Source organism: Populus trichocarpa, chromosome 3, assembly GCF_000002775.5.
Source record: "Populus trichocarpa isolate Nisqually-1 chromosome 3, P.trichocarpa_v4.1, whole genome shotgun sequence".
Classification (NCBI taxonomy): domain Eukaryota; kingdom Viridiplantae; phylum Streptophyta; class Magnoliopsida; order Malpighiales; family Salicaceae; genus Populus; species Populus trichocarpa.
In genome coordinates, this window is record NC_037287.2 from 13,505,472 (window position 1) to 13,520,471 (window position 15,000).

Sequence of the window (15,000 nt, forward strand, 5' to 3'; positions counted from 1 at the left end):
TTTGTGGAGTTGTTATCATAATTATTAAACCCGACCCGGATCTTGGGTTATACAGGTTAACCTCAATCAACCCGGTAAAATTAAAAAAAAAAAAAGAAGGAATAAAGAGGAAGTTGAATTTGACTTTTCCAACAATAAGAACAGCCTGAGCAATAAAGAGGAATCACTTATGGAGACAAGGGAGAGATGCTTATTACCTAAAGGAGTTTAAGTGTTGTTCTTTCAACTAGTATTTTCCATACTCGTTGCACTTCTTAGGGAAAGGTATGTAATGTTACAAAAAACAGAGGAAGTTGTGAAAAGGTTTTCTTAAAGATGGGGCAAAAGCTCCAGTATAGAAAGCCATATCTAAACCTTTTCAAAACTCTGTTGGCAAATGAAGAAAATGAGACAAAGAAAGTGATTCCAACTATTTTGCAGCATGTGCTTCAAGAGTTTCAAGATGTTATATACATGATGAAATTTCACCAAGTCTTCCTCCAGCACAAGAGATTCATCTTTCCTCCTTAATTCTCCTATAGGATGAGTCTTAAGGAGTATGAATAACTACAAAGTTAAGTTAATGAACTCTTGTCTAAAGATCAAATATAAAAACTAATGAAATAAAATAATGAGAGACTAAATTGAAAAATAAAAAAAATTAAGAAGAAAGATATTTTTTAAAAAAATAATAAGGACCAATATTGGATAGAAAATAAATGAAATAAAATGTTGAGGGATAAAATTAAAAAAAATAATCAAGAAAATGATAAAAAAATAATAATCAAAAGAATGAAGATCTTATTTGATATATAAAAAAATAAAATCAAATAATAAGGGATGAAATTGAAGAAACAAATAAAGATCAATGAAAAGAATGAGGACAACAAATAAAAATAAATAAATAAATAGGAGAACAACTCTGTATTTTAGCTTGTTCAACACGGATTTGAAAGAGAGAAGAGAGAAGAGAGGAGGAAGAAGGAAAAAACTCCATTGTCACTGAAACATCATGAATTTCACTAAATATGTAGCCACTAGACGCTTGAGACGACACAATAGTTGGATGTTTTTGGCCACCGAAAAGCGTGATAGCGTCTACTTGATGGTTCGTGTATTTCACAAAATATTTATTTTTTATGAATATTTTATTTGTTAAAAGATTGCTTTACCTATAATTCAAACATATTATAATGAAATAAAAATTATGAAAATACTAAAAAAATCCTAGATGCCTTATTTAATCTTAAAGGCAATGAAATAATTTTATTGTTTTTAAAGAAGAAAACAACATAAAAACCCCTCCTAACCCTTTTACATTTTTATTTGGTTTTAAGGGAAGTTATGTTATTTCTGTTCAAAAAAGTTGATATACAATTATAATCCAATAAATTTTATATTGACAAATAAATTTCATAAAAAAAACTATTTTACCCCTCAAATCAAACAATTTATTTTTTGTCATAAGGGACAAGGGTAAACATTATATTATAGCAATCCGTAATCCAAGGAGTCTATCCCTACGGTAAAAAACTGACGAGGTCTAGTGTTTTTTTTTTTAAATTTTTAATAATAATAATAATAATAATAATAATAATAATAATAATAATGTGCCGAGTTTTCCTTGGCTTGGCGTGACTAACGAGATTAAGATCACGACAACATGTGAAATCGAAATGATCCACACCAACTTTACTTATTAGACAAAACATTTAGAGAGGTACCCATCATTTCGCTGATGGGCCCCACGAATAACCATCGCATCTCTGCTCTCTTTTTTCCTCTGTCACGAGTCATAAAGAGCAGCTCCTTTACTTAATTTCGGTTAGTTACAGGTAAAGCCACCAACAGAATCTAATCAGCTGGATGCATCCCTCTTTTCTTCTTCTTTTTTGCATTTAAGAGATGAAAGAAAATCTCAAACTCTACAAGAATTATGATTTAATAGTTGAAATATATTTTCCTCCCCGCTGTTTAATAAAAGCAGTTTTCTCAAGCAATAGCCAGTAATTTTCTCAAGTTACTGCAGTGGCTGATTTAAATTATGATAGAGAAACATACGCTTGCTTGCTTGCTCTGCCGAGCGATGATCACATTCACCTCCTCATGCAGGACAGCTGCTCGTATAAAGTTTTTGTTCTTCTCTAGAAAGGGCTCGATTTTAATCTGCAGAATTCTTCCCTGTCAAGTTCTCGACCAAAACGACAGCCTGCGATTTTTCCGCTACCCGCATTAGTTTCTAAATTGATTTTTGACTCAGTTTGCAAGGATCTTTCACAAGGAAGCTTGAAACAACGACTGACTTTTGTTTAGGCAAGAATTAAGGCAAATCTAGATTTGATTAAGCGAAAGACATGATCCCAAAAAACACGCCATTCATTCAACGGGTTAATCATATTATTTTATCATAAGATCTCTCTTCTTTTTTAATTTTATCAAGTTCATCCCTGACCATTATAGGATAATATCATGGCGTGAATAAATATAGAGCCTAAGTTGGAGACATACATCAATCCATCTTGTACCGTTTCTAATTTGCTGAAAAAATCTTTTATCCGAATGTATTTGAGACGGATCCGAAGTCTTTATAGGTCAACAGGTCAGGTTCTTGATTTGTTTTTTAAAAATCATTAGTTCGAATACCACAAATTTCAGAGTCACTAGAGGATTACCTGGTCATTAACTTTAGAGTTTCATGGATTTAGTCAAAGTGCGCGTAAACTAACCCGGATATTTACAGTTATAAAATTTTTTTTTACTTCCCTTTTGTTTTTTAGCTTATATGTTGTATATCATGTAAATAATCAAGAAAAGAAAAACTTTCACTATTTGAATGTCAAAAAAACAAAGAAAAAAAATAATAGTTACAAAAAAAAATATTTTTTAACTGTCTCTATACTCTTAAAAATTATAATTTATATCCTTAGTTTTATTTAATAATAGTTTACATCATCAAGCTAGCACACTAAAAAAATCAAGAAAATATCTAATTATTTACAAGGTTTTTCTTATATTCAATTTAATAACTAAAAAACCTCTAATGCCTATTTTTAACAAGAAATATTAATTTTCTATTAATATTTTCGGCCATAATAAATCAAAAATTTATTATATTGGATGCTTGATTCCGTGGGCTTTTGAAGTTTATCCATTTAAAGTGCCAAATCAAGGTCTATGTACCCTAATGCAAAAAAAACCTTCTTCTTTCAATCAACATAGTTATCAGTTATCACCACTAGAGAAGTAATATTAAAGGAATCAAAATTTAAAACATATACCCATGTAAATTAATCCAAATGAATAAATCAACATATCATTATAGTCTTTTCCACGGCTTAGATTATTACATGCAAGTGATTTAGATTACTTTATGATGTCTCTAAATGAAATTTCTAGGCTCATGGGCAGCTACGTTATTAATATTATATTTTTATTACCAAAATATTTTTATCCAATCTAATTAATCACTCAAATACAACAATTATCAAGTGGGGTTAAATCATTATATTTTCATGATTAATTACAACTATTGATGTCATTAATTTTGTGTAACTAACTCGGGCACGCACTTGTATAATTTAAATCAAGCAACAACCCTGCGGCAAGGACTAAGGATGCTAAACTCTACAATACTCTTTTCCATAAAAAAACAAAAAAAATTTGCTCAAATTTTTTATTTCTATGCACAAGTCCTCGTTACTTTACTTTTGATTTTATCAAATAAATAGGGATAATGAGATTTAAACTCGTGATCACTTGATTATCAAGATTCTGATACCATATCAAAGAATCAATTCAATTCAATAATTTAAACGGTTAGATGAGATCTAATAATATGATTTATATTATTTTATAATAATGTAATCAAATAAATCTTAAAAAAAATTTTATTGGAACAAAAAACTATGCTAGAAATATTACTCCGAGCACTATCATCTTAAAGTTCAAATAAATTAAAAATGGAATTCCAAGAGCAAATATCTTAAGTTATAAAAATTAATTTTATAAATACCAAACAATTAATTTTATAAATGCCAATCTATCCAAACCTTTGATGAAAAAATCACATAGTTTTGTTAGACCAAAGACTCTGTTTTTATTTTTATTTTTTTTGCGAAAAAATTCACTTATTTTATTTTGTGAAGATTTCTTTCCTGTAAAAAAGAGGTGTTACATAACTGACGGACAATATAAAACCTTTAATAAGAAATTACTGAGGTAAAGAATTTATTATTTAAATATCAAATAAATAATGAGCCGTGAAAATAACATTTTAATTTTAAATTAAAATGTAGCTAACAGTATACGGATAACATTATGAGCAAAACATTTTCCACACACAAAAAATAAATAAAGCCATTAGCTTTCACTGGCTGGCAGCAAGGCATGTGGTATTTTCAGGGGATCTGACCGTTGGGGTCTTTGAGAATCGACATTGGTCAAAATTTTATGAATTTGTTTTTCATGTGTGAACTGGCTACTGGCTGTCACTCCGTTTCTCTCTCCCGACAACTACAATTCTATCCTTGCTCCTCCTCTCTCCTTCACACGTGAATTATGACTGGTTACCGACAAAAAGCTTGGGGATCAGTCACAGTTTGCACTTTTTACTCATTTCTTAACCAAGCCCAAGAAAATAATAATAATAAAAACCACCACTAAAATAAAGGTAAAGTGAAATACAGCCGTTTCTCTACCTCTCTCTCTCTCTGTCCATAAAATACACACAAAATCTCTCTTCAGAGGCTCTAGTTTCTTCCCCCTTCTTTTCCCCTCTCTTGTGTAATGTAAACGTGACCAAGAGAAAAAACTTCGGTTCTAAAATATTGTTTGTACTTGAACATCAAAAGCTGTTTAAAGAATGGCTTTGTGTAGCAAGTTTTTAGCTTTGTTTCTTATCCACACTTGCTTGCTTTTGGGCTTGTGTTCAGCTGCAGATCCTTTTGTTAGCTATGACTTTGAAGTCTCTTACATCACTGCTTCTCCTCTTGGCGTGCCTCAACAGGTTAGTCCTTTAGATCTCTCTCCCTTCGCTTTCCTTTTCTACATTTCCAACTCCTTTTACACTACTTTCAGTGGATCTTTTCATGTGAGTGTACTTGGTGTTGATTTTTGACAAATGGGTTTGCTTTAGTTTCTCCACGGTTTCTATCTTTAGCTTCAGATCTGCTAAGTTTTGCTCAGGCAGTGACTGCTTGAAGTTAATGCTGTTGATTAGCTAGGAGAGTAAAATGAGCTTGTGAGTGATGCTGAAATGGTGTTACTTTGCATTTTCTTTTCAGGTTATTGCTATAAATGGGAAGTTTCCTGGTCCTACTATCAATGTGACCACTAACAACAATGTTGCTATCAATGTTCGGAACAAACTGGATGATAATCTCCTTATCCACTGGTGTGTTTCTTTCCTTGCTACATTTTTTCTGTTAATTTGAATCTAAGTGTGAACAGAAGTGGTTCACTGTTCTACCTTTTTCTTGCTAGTGAACGGTGAAAATATGAGGCGATTTAGAGTATAAATGGTGATATATACTTCTTTTAGTGACTGGAATTTGATGATTGATGACACAGGTCTGGAATTCAACAAAGGAGAAGTTCATGGCAAGATGGGCTTCCTGGTACTAACTGTCCAATTCCTCCGAAGTGGAACTGGACTTACCAGTTTCAAGTTAAAGATCAGGTAGGGAGTTTCTTTTACTTCCCTTCTCTCCATATGCAGAGAGCTTCTGGTGGATTTGGCAGCTTTATCATAAACAACCGGGCTATTATTCCAATTCCTTTTGATACTCCTCATGGGGACATTGTCATTTTGATTGGTGATTGGTACAAAAGGAACCACACGGTTAGTATATAGCATGTTGAATTTTAATAGTCAGGATGCTGATGGGAGTTTGGAATACATTGTTTGATGCTGGATTTTGTTTTTTGGATCAAAGGCTTTGAGGAAGGCTCTTGATGCTGGGAAAGATCTAGGGATGCCAGATGGAGTTCTTATTAATGGCAAAGGTCCTTACCAATATAACGCTACACTTGTCCCTGATGGCATTGACTACGAAACCATTGAGGTTCAACCAGGTGATTAGTTTACATTTTATATTTTGACATAGATCCTAGTAGTAGCTCCAGCCTTGTTACTGAATGGAATTGCTCGGTTCCTGTGTTAGAATTTATCCTTGAGTAGCGCTTTCCCACAGCTTTTACACCTTTCAAATTGGGTACACTTATGTCCTGCTAGTTGCTCATTTCTCTGATGGTTGCACCATGCTGTATTTGTTTCGAGTTAAGTTTGATAATGATAATTAGACACATACCATTTACCATTTCTTGATGGGTATTATTGTGAGATAACTCATGGGTAAAATGATGATAGAGGGGGATGGAAGAAGTACTAATAATGTAGATGTTGATCTGTACATGAATTTGGTGAAATAGCCATTTTCAGTCTATCATTGGCCTCCAGATTTCGAGGTATAAATGGTTTTAAATGATTGACTGGTTCAAGAAATATGGTAGTTTGAAATGATGTAATGCATCATGTTAATTATGAGTTTGATTGGACAGGACACAACTTTCAACTTGCTATTAATAAAAAATTTAATGCATCATGTTAGAATGAAACTTCCTTACTGCTGTTGTTCTACTGTGTTACTTATGATGGAGTTCCTAAATATCAAACTCACTTCTAAATAACTGATTTTGGTATATTTGACAGGAAAAACCTATCGCATCCGTGTGCACAATGTTGGAACTTCAACTAGTTTGAATTTCAGGATCCAGAACCACAATCTGCTCTTAGCTGAGTCAGAGGGATCTTATACAGTGCAACAAAATTATACCAGTTTAGATATACATGTAGGACAATCTTATTCATTTTTGGTGACCATGGATCAGAACGCAAGTACTGATTACTACATTGTAGCTAGCGCAAGGTTTGTGAATGAATCGCAGTGGAAAAGGGTTACTGGTGTTGGAATCTTGCATTACACAAATTCCAAGGGGAAGGCAAAGGGTCCCCTTCCAGATGCACCCAATGATGAGTTTGACAAAACCTTCTCAATGAACCAAGCAAGATCCATCAGGTTGGCTTCTATTGTAGTTAAAATGCCTTGCCTCATTGTTTTTATAAGACTGATTTCTAACTAGTACTTCACAGTCACGTATCGAACAGAATCGTGGTGTGGGAATTCTGAACTCTATGAGTGCTCTGTTTAAAAATTTCATCTTCTCCTGTAAATATTATATGAACTCTGATTTGCGAAAAAAGTGGCTTAAAAAATTAGAAAAAAATAGAAAGCCTAAATAAGCTAGTTATTCCATGCACCTCCCAAAGGGAAATGTTTTAATAACCTGCAATCCAATTTTAACAGAATTTCATAGTTTTAATACACAGACTTTTCACATTATTAGAAACTTTGCTCGTGTCAACTCTAAGGATTCTATGCTCAAACTATGCAGATGGAATGTTTCTGCGAGTGGTGCACGTCCCAACCCACAAGGCTCATTCAGATACGGCTCAATCAATGTGACCGATGTTTACGTATTGAAAAATAAGCCACTAGTAACAATCAATGGGAAAAGACGAGCGACTCTCAGTGGGATATCATTTGTCAATCCTGCTACTCCAATCAGGCTTGCAGACCAGTTCAAAGTGAAGGGGGTGTATAAGCTTGATTTCCCCAACAAGCCCTTAACAGGATCATCTAAAATGGAAACATCAGTGATCAATGGAACATACAGGGGATTTATGGAAGTCATTCTGCAGAACAATGACACCAAGATGCAGAGCTATCACCTAAGTGGATATGCAGTTTTTGTTGTGGGGTAGGAATTCATTTCCATCCCCAAACACTTCATTACGTTCATCCATGTGTTTAAAGGGTTTTGGGAATGTACATTTAGTCACCTGCACTTCATTTGATTTATTTCAGGATGGATTATGGTGAATGGACAGATAACAGCAGGGGAACATATAATAAGTGGGATGGCATTGCACGCTCCACTGTCCAGGTATGTTGTTGAAAGATTTATATTCTGTGTCTTATTCAATACCTTTGAAACTCTTGGTTATGTCACAATTTTAGTCATCATTTTTCCTCTCCCCGCAAAGATTTTTCTATCAAATCTACCAGTTTTTAAAAAGATTGGGTTCACGCCTGAAAAAGGTAAAGCTTAAACTATCTGCTAGCTGGTCATTACTCATTAACTGGTGGTAACGGTACTGACAGGCCAAAACCAAGAATAAACTAATCAATAGTGCAGACTTTGCATATAGTTATCGTCCTCTTGTTTGCAACTCGATTATAATCTGAATCTCCTAATCTGTCCAGGTTTATCCTGGAGCATGGACAGCAATTTTGGTATCGCTTGACAATGTTGGAGTCTGGAACCTCAGAACTGAAAACCTTGACTCCTGGTATCTTGGCCAGGAAACGTATGTCAGAATTGTCAATCCAGAGGAAACTAACAAAACCGAGTTGCCTATTCCAGACAATGCCCTCTTTTGTGGTGCACTTGGCAAATTCCAGAAGTATAGACCATTGTCCTTTTGTTTCTTACGTTCTTCTAATCATCTCATAGGATTGACGTGATCCTGATAGCACATTTTCCTTATTTCAGGCCAGAAGATATTTCTTTCGCCGTATCAATCACAGGTAACGGATCAAAGCTGTTCTTCACCCTGCTGATGGCCGTCTGTGCTTTGATGTCCGTTTTTGGCTGATGTTTCCCTTGTGACATCTTGCCATCCACCATTGCTTGTTCGAGCCTCTTGTTAGTGCGATTTGTGGTTGTGACTTGTGAGTGCGCTTTAGTTGTGTAGTCCTGTCGATAAGAATCTTCGGTGATTTTGACATGTATTTTGGTCTCCTCCCTGGGTTTCTTTGTTTAATTTATTGGGATTATCATTCTTTTAATACCTGTAATTGATGCGTTGATGGAATTCATCAAATCTTCAATACAGTAACATTCGACTAATGTAGTTTTGCTTTCCTCAATTGAAGCAAGTAATCTTTCGTTTTCACTTTCGAACTGTTAAGAGACTTGACTTTTGGTTCTCAGGCAGGAACCATCCATCTGACACCAAATGGGCATTCTACTAGATGGTGCAATGCCGCATGATAATTCTTAAAGCTAATTTTTATTTAATTTTATGTAATTAAAATAAATACCTGTAATAGTTTGCACGATTTAAATTCTTAAGAGGAGAAAATTGCATTTCTTATATTGAAGTCCTCCCTTTTTGTTGAAGTATATTTTTTTAGACAAAATTCTTTATTTATTAAATAGCATTTGCTAGAATCCAAATAATTTAAAATAAGGAGGGACAACATTTATTTCTTGAGAAGAAACTCTCATTTTCTTGTTACTGACTTTTTGTTTTTTGAAAAAAAACATATCTTTTTCATTAGCAATTATTTTAACTATTTGTTGTAGCTCATATATAATTATTAAAAAAGTTTTTAAAAATAGCTATAAAAAATTTAATCTTAATTATAAAGGAAGGCATAATCAAATATTTTTTAAATAGTATTGTAATTATTAATTTAAATAGAAATTTATTTTAAATTAAAAAAGGTTTTGGGTCAAGGGGGCTAAACCTACACTATTTTTATTTTTCTAAAAGATTAGGAGGTCAGGCTCAAGCAATTTTTATTTTCTTCTTTAAAAATTAAATCCCTCAAATTCTTTTTAATATTTATTTTAGTTGTCACAAAATTAAATAAAAATTAGTTTTGAAAATTATTCTGCAACATCCCATGGGTGTAAAATTATCTTTCTATGTTTTATTTTAATATGTTTTTTTTAACAATCATTTTTCTAATAAAAAACCAAGAAAATTAAAATAAATATTCACAAGAATCCCAATAATTTAAATTAAAGAGTTAAAATATTTATTTCTTGAGGCAAAATTCTCATTCTTATTTTCTTCTTCTTCTTCTTATTATTATTATTTGTTTTTACAAAAAAACATGTTTTTTTTATTAGAAGCAATTTTTTTTAAATAAAAACTTATTAAGCTTAAGAAAAACTAAAAAATTCATCTCATCTTAATTTTTACGGGGGATGTATAAAAAACCAAAGAATAATTAATTCATGAAATCATAAAAAATTATCACTAAAAAATATGTATGTTATTCTCATTTGAATATTAGTCTCATATATAATTATTTAAAAAAGTATTGCAACTATAACCATAAAAAATATAAACTTATTTAAAAAATTATAACATAATAAAATGATTTTTTAAATTAGAATTGTAATTTTTAATTTAAATAAAAAATTATTTTAAATTAAAAACCAAAATTGTTTTGGGCCTAGAAAGCTTAGACCCGTGTCACTGGCCTTAAAAATGAAAGACCATGTGTGTTTGGGGATGGACTAGCAAACAAACTTAGTATTATTCTTTTTTGTTAATTGAGCGGACAACATGTTATGTGCTCAATAAAAAATTCCAGCAAACGACATACGTGGCAACAATTTGTTTGCCACCTTTGACGGCTACAAATTTGCAAGAACTCAATTTTCAGCATGTTTATACTTTAAAATACCCCTAAAATATTTAAGAAATCTCAATAATTACATTTCCAACCCCCAAAACACCTCCTCGTCACTTCAACTACTGAAAATCAAAATAAATAAAAAGACTTCACGGGCTTTGATCTATGTTTTTGTCATTGTCGTAGTGAAAGGCTCAAAACACCTTTATTGAAACCCTCATCTCTAATAATTTTTTGTGATTGAAACATGGCCAACAAAAATATATTTTTTCATTATTTTTCAATGACTTCCTCTCTTATTTTTTAGAACCAAATGACTAAAACACCATGAAAATGAAGTATGAGGACTAAAATATAAAAATAAAACTATAGGGACTAAATTTGAAAAATACAAAAACTCTAAGGATCATTAAAAAAAACATTGTACAACGTCTATAGTGTTATGAGCGTAGGGCAACAATAAAACACACACCAATTAATATATTTTATTGGTTAGTTACTTGTGTGCTGTTGCTGGGAATTTTTTGACAGGGTTACTACCCTCTGAGTTGCGTTTCAAAATAAATTGGGATGGAGTGATTTGGTGTGATCTGGTTAACCCGGTCAAAACTTAATTTGATTTTAAGAAAAGAAATTTCTAAGAAAATATCATCTTAAGGTTTTTTTAAATATCAAAATGCCAATATTTTGAATCGACTTAGGTCAACTCCCCTAGCTCGTGACACAAATCATGGTAAGAAATATTTTAGATTGACTCATGCCAATTCGCCTAACCCAAACAACTTGTTATTGGCTGGGTTCAATAACCTTTTTTTTTTGGAATATATTTTATTTAATTTTATGATAATAAAAATAGACATTTACAAGAAAGATAACAAATATAATTTTGGAGGAACAAATATGTTTTTTATGTCAAAATTATCTTTTCTTATTCATGAAATTTTATTTGTCTTGACAATAAAGCAAGTTTTTTTTTATTAGAACAAAGTTCATTGAATATAAAGCAACACCAATATGAAAAAAAAAAAAATTGGAAATTTTGAACTAAAAAAAAAAAAATGCATATTTGTTTAATCAAAAGCTTGAATTTCTCACGTATCTCTTTTTTATTCTGATGAAAATATTTAAAAAAATATTATAATTATGAAAGCAAGTTTCAATAAAAAAAATATTTAAAACTCATAAATCAATCATTTTGACACACTATATGAAAACAAATATGAGAATAATAAATCTTAGAAAATTACATGGTATATCTACATTAAAAGCTAAGCAATAAATATTTCATTCTCATTCAATATCAATGAGCAAATTATTTTAAAATTTCTACATATTAGGTCAATACATAATTATTCATAAAACAATCAATAATACCATCATAAAAAACCCTAATTTTATTTAAAAATGGTATATGTTTTTATTAGTAGCATATTTCTTGAATAAAAGGTAGCTACAATTAAAAAGAAGGTTTGTAAAAAAAAAATCAATCATTAGGAATAAATAGGAAAAAAAATACATCTTCAATCTAAACCTCATTTTTTTTTATTAATGTATCTTTTTTATTTTTTCAAAAAAGCATGTTCTTTTCCCACAAAAACTATTTTTTAAACAACAACCTATCATGATTTCAAAATCAAGTTATAATAAAAAATATTAAATAATGTCTCAATATTTTTTAGGCAATTTAAAGCAAAAGAAAATTAATTAATGCGATAAAATCAAGTAAGAAATATATAAAAAATAACAAAAAAATATTACATTTTCATTGAATATTCATGATAGATCTTTTAATTTTATTTGCATGTTAGGTGTATGATAATTAAAAAACACATTCCCATAAAAACCTATAATATTACTTACCAACTATGCCAAAATTAAATAATAATTTAAATAATAATTTGAATATTTAATTTACAGGGCATTTCAACCAAAGCCTATAAAAACCATGATAAGAGGTGGCTAGCCTGCTTAATTCTTTTTTTTTTTTTAATGTTCAAGGGTAAACAAAATGTCACTCATTGTTTTATTAAAAAAAAAAAATAGATAACACATAGTCTACTTGTTCAGATTTTGGTTGCTAGAGAGGTGGCTAAAAAGTGAGGATGAGGTTTTTTATACCTAAAAAATCAATTTTCATTTAAAAATACGTAATAAATATCTTAAAAAGCTTAATAAATCAATTTCTAACTTCAAAACACCCTTAAAAGATCAAGAAACACAAATTTAATATGGGAAAAAAAATCTTTTTAAACCTGATGTACGTTTTATAATGGGATGGAAGCTCAATAACTTCTCAATAGCACTCCTCTAATAAAAAAAAATCCAATAACATCAAGATTAATTTTTTTGGTAACTAGAATGTGACCGACTAACCACTTTCTCTCCTCTTCAATTTTCTAGCAACCTTTTCTCAACTCTCAAATTTTAGGGATTGAAATGCAAAATAAATAAAATTTAGGATTGTAACGCAAAACACTCAAAATGTAGGCATCAAATAAAAAAGTAAAAAATATCTAGGGACCAAACTATATTTTTATGCACCCCAAGAACTGTAAAAAGAAAAAAAACTGCCTCTTTGTTCCTGTATTAAATTTGGTGTTTGTTATTTTAATTTCTTTGAAGTGACATATGAAAATCTGATTAAGTAAAATTGAGAATCAATCCAAAAGCAAAACTTATTTTGACATTGAAAACTAAATGTAGCACACAAATCAAAAAAGAATTATTTGGTTTTAAACCATGTGAAGATAACGTGGAAAGATTAAAAAAAAAAAAAAACAAATCCACAGTGCATCTGGTACTTGCTGTCCTTCGAAAGTAAACATTCAAAGTAAAAAGTAGTTTTGTTTTATAAAAGTTTGTAGTGTAATATTATATTAATTATAATCTGATACTTGCTATCCTTCAAAATGGCTATGCTTTCGAGGTTTGATATGCAGGCACCAGTGCTTGAAAGCGACTTATCAATGTAAAATTTTTATTTTTCGTATTAGTAAATCTACCGACAGTAAACATACAAAGTATTGATTTTTTATTTATTTAAAAAATTAGCAATTTAACCAAATATGAAAATGAACCATTTTAATTTGTGATGTTTCAGAAGCGTGACATTTACTAAATATCGTTATTTTCAAACACAATAAAATAATTGTTGTGATTAACAACTTAACATGTCGTATTTAAAAAACATGACATGTCATAAAATTTGAATTTCTTTCTAAATCAAAGAACATAGTTAGACACAACTCTCATCTCATTAAAAAATAACGTTAGCAACTCTCATCTCTCTAAGGAACCCATCAATCACTTGTTGGATTTTCATATGATAAACTAGAATTTAATTGATGTCATGTTTTTGAAACACAACATTTAATTAATGTACATTTCAAAACTCTCTCAATCTTGACTTCTATTTGTAGCGGTTCTAAAACACAATATTGCTTACATAACGTGTTTCAGAACCACAATATTCATTAATTATTGCAATTCTGAAATATAATATTTCAAGGAATGCTATTTTATCTAAACTTTTTGATACTTTGTTAATTTACCAAATCTTTTTACTTTCTTTGCTAATTGCACAATATATTCAAAAGTGTTGGGCATGGTCTAGCTGGAGATCATGTTTCTTTTAGATTGTTTGTGGTCACTTCTACCTTAGCTATATTATGTTTGTTGCGGGGTGCGCGCGCCGCGACGTCATTGGGCGACGACGGAGGCTCTTGTCTTGCGTCTTGTGTGAGGTGTTGTATTGGAAAGGTTTTTGGATTTAATCATAAAATTGTGATTAATATTCAGAAGTCGTCATCTAGTATTATGGTAACTAGGAACCTATAGTCTACGAGAGTCTGGGTAAGGGACTAGTTGTGAAAGGAAAAAACGCATCACCCCAGTGCACCCTACCTAGTGTAAGCTGTATTGTTGTTTGATTGTTTTTTTCTAAGTCGGGTTTCTATTCGTTGGTTTTTTCTAAGGTTCAAGGTAGGTCTCTCTTCATGAGAAAGTCTCTATCTTATTGGGTTAAATCCTAACCGTTCTAAAGTCTAAATTTTAGCATCGTATTTATTTACACCTTGTATCCTTAATACCTGAGGGTGTACTTTATCTTGTAATTTTACACCAACAAATATTAAAGTCTACATCTGGATCCTAAAATATTTGGAAAAAGGTTTTTGATATTTTGGCCAAACCCTAATGGATGATCATAAACTGGCTATGATATCCATTTTTTATATTTTTAAAACACGAGAAAGATGTAATTTTTTAATAAAAATATGCATTGAAATTTTTTAGGATTTGGCCGTATGCATAAAAATAAACTTATTTATTTTTTTGAAAATATTTCGAAGAAAACCAGGTATTTTAATACTGGATTTGTATCTTACAGTGTAAGTATACAACCCAATATTAAGCAAAATTGGTAGAAAAATATTTGAGAAAATCACAAATATTTTAAAATGCCCATTGATTTTTTTTTTTGGATTTTTTTTTGTTTTTTTAAATATAATAATAATATATAATATATTAT

General features: G+C 30.7%; 1 protein-coding gene across 1 annotated transcript; it reads left to right on the forward strand.

Annotated features, from left to right (window-relative positions):
* The first annotated feature begins 4,660 nt into the window (after positions 1-4,660).
* On the forward strand, positions 4,661-8,995 carry LOC7465526 (monocopper oxidase-like protein SKU5). Its single transcript, XM_002303484.4, has 9 exons — positions 4,661-4,984; positions 5,262-5,371; positions 5,548-5,818; positions 5,913-6,051; positions 6,689-7,055; positions 7,432-7,797; positions 7,905-7,983; positions 8,304-8,503; positions 8,593-8,995. Exons 1-9 carry the CDS (start codon positions 4,841-4,843, stop codon positions 8,693-8,695), a joined length of 1,779 nt encoding a protein of 592 aa, XP_002303520.2. The 5' UTR covers positions 4,661-4,840; the 3' UTR covers positions 8,696-8,995.
* Positions 8,996-15,000: the final 6,005 nt, after the last annotated feature.

What these genes read in the sequence shown, in the direction of transcription:
- LOC7465526 (XM_002303484.4), top strand. Translation starts at nt 4,841, where the DNA reads ATGGCTTTGTGTAGCAAGTTTTTAGCTTTGTTTCTTATCCACACTTGC. An exon ending in AACCATTGAGGTTCAACCAG is followed by an intron (nt 6,052 to 6,688) that starts GTGATTAGTTTA and finishes TATATTTGACAG; the next exon opens with GAAAAACCTATCGCATCCGT. An exon ending in AACCAAGCAAGATCCATCAG is followed by an intron (nt 7,056 to 7,431) that starts GTTGGCTTCTAT and finishes CAAACTATGCAG; the next exon opens with ATGGAATGTTTCTGCGAGTG.